At 36.8% G+C, this 2,819-nt stretch overlaps 1 protein-coding gene across 1 annotated transcript; it reads left to right on the top strand.

Annotated features, from left to right (window-relative positions):
- The first annotated feature begins 506 nt into the window (after window positions 1-506).
- On the top strand, window positions 507-2,537 carry LOC116323181 (cornifelin homolog A-like). The gene is made up of 4 exons (XM_031743453.2): window positions 507-528; window positions 1,440-1,545; window positions 1,680-1,867; window positions 2,146-2,537. Exons 2-4 carry the CDS (start codon window positions 1,479-1,481, stop codon window positions 2,383-2,385), a joined length of 495 nt encoding a protein of 164 aa, XP_031599313.1. The 5' UTR covers window positions 507-528; window positions 1,440-1,478; the 3' UTR covers window positions 2,386-2,537.
- The last annotated feature ends 282 nt before the right edge of the window (window positions 2,538-2,819 follow it).

Genomic DNA, 2,819 nt, shown 5'->3' with positions numbered 1-2,819 from the left:
TTCATGATGACTTTAAGAGGAAGTTAGTAATTTGTGGCTTTTAAGTCAGAAAAAAAGCTAAACTGACCTTTAAAACTAAGGTGTGTCCTCGCACATCTGGTTCATAGTCACATGGATCAAAGTTGCAGATTGGCATTTCGAGGATCCTTACGATAAAATGACAAACATGATAGTGATAATTATTAGTTCCTGCTCCAAAGAGTGACTGATTCTTTTCTTTTTCTGTTTTTAACTGTTCTTTTTTCTTTTACCAGTTGGGACTCTTTCATTTATATTAACCATTCTTTGAAAAACATGTCAGTTGTGTTTTTGCTTGTCTGTTTAAAATTCACGTAGGATACGATTATTAAAAAAAGAGGATAGATACTGTTGTAGGAATGCGGTTTCAGTTTCATTTTTATGTTTCCAGAATTTCAGGATTTGCAGCATTTTTGTGTTGACCAGATGGCAATAAAACTCCCAATCCGAGGAGCATCCTTTCACTCATTCAAGTTTCAGAGAGGCGCAGAGGGTGTCCGGCAACAGCAGGTAAGACCTTCCAATTTTCTACATCTACTTTGTCACAGAGACTTGGAAAGGTTTATTTATACCATGAAACTAGTAGCAGTTTTTATAGGAAAAGTTGACACTTTTTAATTTCTTGCAAATACGCATGTGTACATGGAGTATATTAGTCCTCTTTAGAGAAACAGAGGCCATCAGTAGAAGATGTAATGAGGGTGTGACTGTATGTAGAGCTATAGTTTGTTTAAATAAAAAAATAAAATAAATAATAATAATGAATAATAAAAAAAGAACCAAATGTATTTGAGCGAGGTATATTTTCTCATACTCTGTATTTTTATAGTTGTTTTTGTTCTCAAAGGCAAACCACGTGAAGGATTCTAGGTTGTCTTAGACTGCCAAACCAGTCTGAAGCTCCTGTCCAGGAGTGTGCTGGTATTTCAAATTACATAAACCATCTTTTTGAGACCCTTAATGTGTACTGTATCAAATATGATACATACAGTTTTTATGAGTTTGTGAGTTGACACTTCTCAAAAAAACAAAATAAATTGCCCGAATTCTTTGGCATATCACCGTTCATTTCAGGCTTTAAAAGGTTATCCTTCACTTTGGTTTCATATTTATGTGCCTACAGTTTTTGTTTTTTCAGCATAGATTGTGTTTATTTGAGCCTGAAAAGAAGCCACACTTAATCAAAGCCACTATGAACATACTTTTTCTTTGCTCTCAGGAAAAGCACTCTACTGCAGTTGTCCTTATAAAAGTGATCTTAGCAAACAAAAGGATCAACAGCAAAACAAATATTTTGAAAGTCTCAAGTGACATGAACAAATTTAATAGAAGTACTCCAAAATGTAATTGGATTATCTAGTGGAGTGCAGCTGTATGTCAACTGCAGTTATTTGACTTTTTCTGCTTCTCGACTTTCACAGAGCGATCGTTCAGTGTCTGTGGGTGAAGTTCAACATACAATGGCAGAAAAACCCTTGACAGACTGGAACAGTGGTCTTTTTGACTGCTTTAAGGATACAAATACTTGTAAGAAGCCAGTTAAAGTTGAATGACTCATAAATGATATTTGTGTTTTCAGGACTGCAGGTTTTTCTCATTTGCATCGTCTTTGTCTTTTGAGACTTGTTACCACGTTGTTGATGTGTTTCTGTGTTTTTCAGGCTGCTATGGATTCTGGTGCTGCCCCTGTCTCGCCTGCACTGTTTCAGGAAGATTTGGAGAGAACAACTGTCTCCCTTTATGTGATATATGTGGCCCTGGTATATTAGCATCCTTTGGGATACCTCTCTGTGTTCCTCCTGCAGTTTTGTCTTTAAGAGCTGCCATGCGAAACAGATATGGCATCAAGGTATGAACCATGAGATGATGACACTGAACTCAAAGCTGGACTTAAGCGGGAATTACAAGTCTCATTCACTAAATCAAAAACATAAATATTTGATTTCAACTATGACTAAATGTTTTTTGTCTAACATTCACACACATACTCAGTATCTGCTGCAAGGATATTGTGACATGTTGACCAGAAGAGCCAGGGACTGATCTACCAAACCTCTGGTTGGTAGATGACCTGCTCTTCCACCTGAATTACACCACATCTGTAATGCTTGTATTCTCTTTCTGCAGGGCTCTCTCTGTAAGGACATTGCAATTTCCTGCTTCTGCGAGTGGTGCTCCTGGTGTCAGATGCATCGCGAGTTCAAACATCGCAAGAAAACCCCGGCTGTTGTCAACGTACAGAATAACCCTGTCGTCAACATGCAGCCTAATCCAACTGTCCAGCCAGGAGTAATGATGATGATGCCTGCACAACCAGTTACAACTGGTTTCATGACTCAACCAACAGTGGTCATTCAAACAAAGTGACACTTGTAGAAATCTGATGCTGCTCAGAGTGTGTTCTCACGTATTTACTTGTAAAAGTAGGAATGTAATCATTTAGTATGTTAAAGCCTTGCTGTTGATTTCCTAGTTATCAAGAAAATTAGGAGAGTTAACATAAATGAAGGGAATGATGATTCGCCCATTTGAAGTTTGGTTACAAATGCAGATGTATTTTGTTGTTTAAGTAATAATAATTATTGGCTCAATAAAAATATGAAATCAGACATGATTCAATTCTTTGTGTCATGCAATGTGTCTGTGTCTTCATAGTGCTTCCAATATGAAGAGCCATTAAGTAACATTAACTATAACTACACTGAACAAAAATATATACGCAACACTTTTGTTTTTGCTCCCATTTTTCACGAGGTGAACTCAAAGATCTGAAACATTTTCTACATACACAAAAGACCCAT

This window comes from Oreochromis aureus, linkage group 17 (genome assembly GCF_013358895.1).
Source record: "Oreochromis aureus strain Israel breed Guangdong linkage group 17, ZZ_aureus, whole genome shotgun sequence".
Classification (NCBI taxonomy): domain Eukaryota; kingdom Metazoa; phylum Chordata; class Actinopteri; order Cichliformes; family Cichlidae; genus Oreochromis; species Oreochromis aureus.
This window is presented reverse-complemented; position numbering and strand designations above follow the sequence as displayed.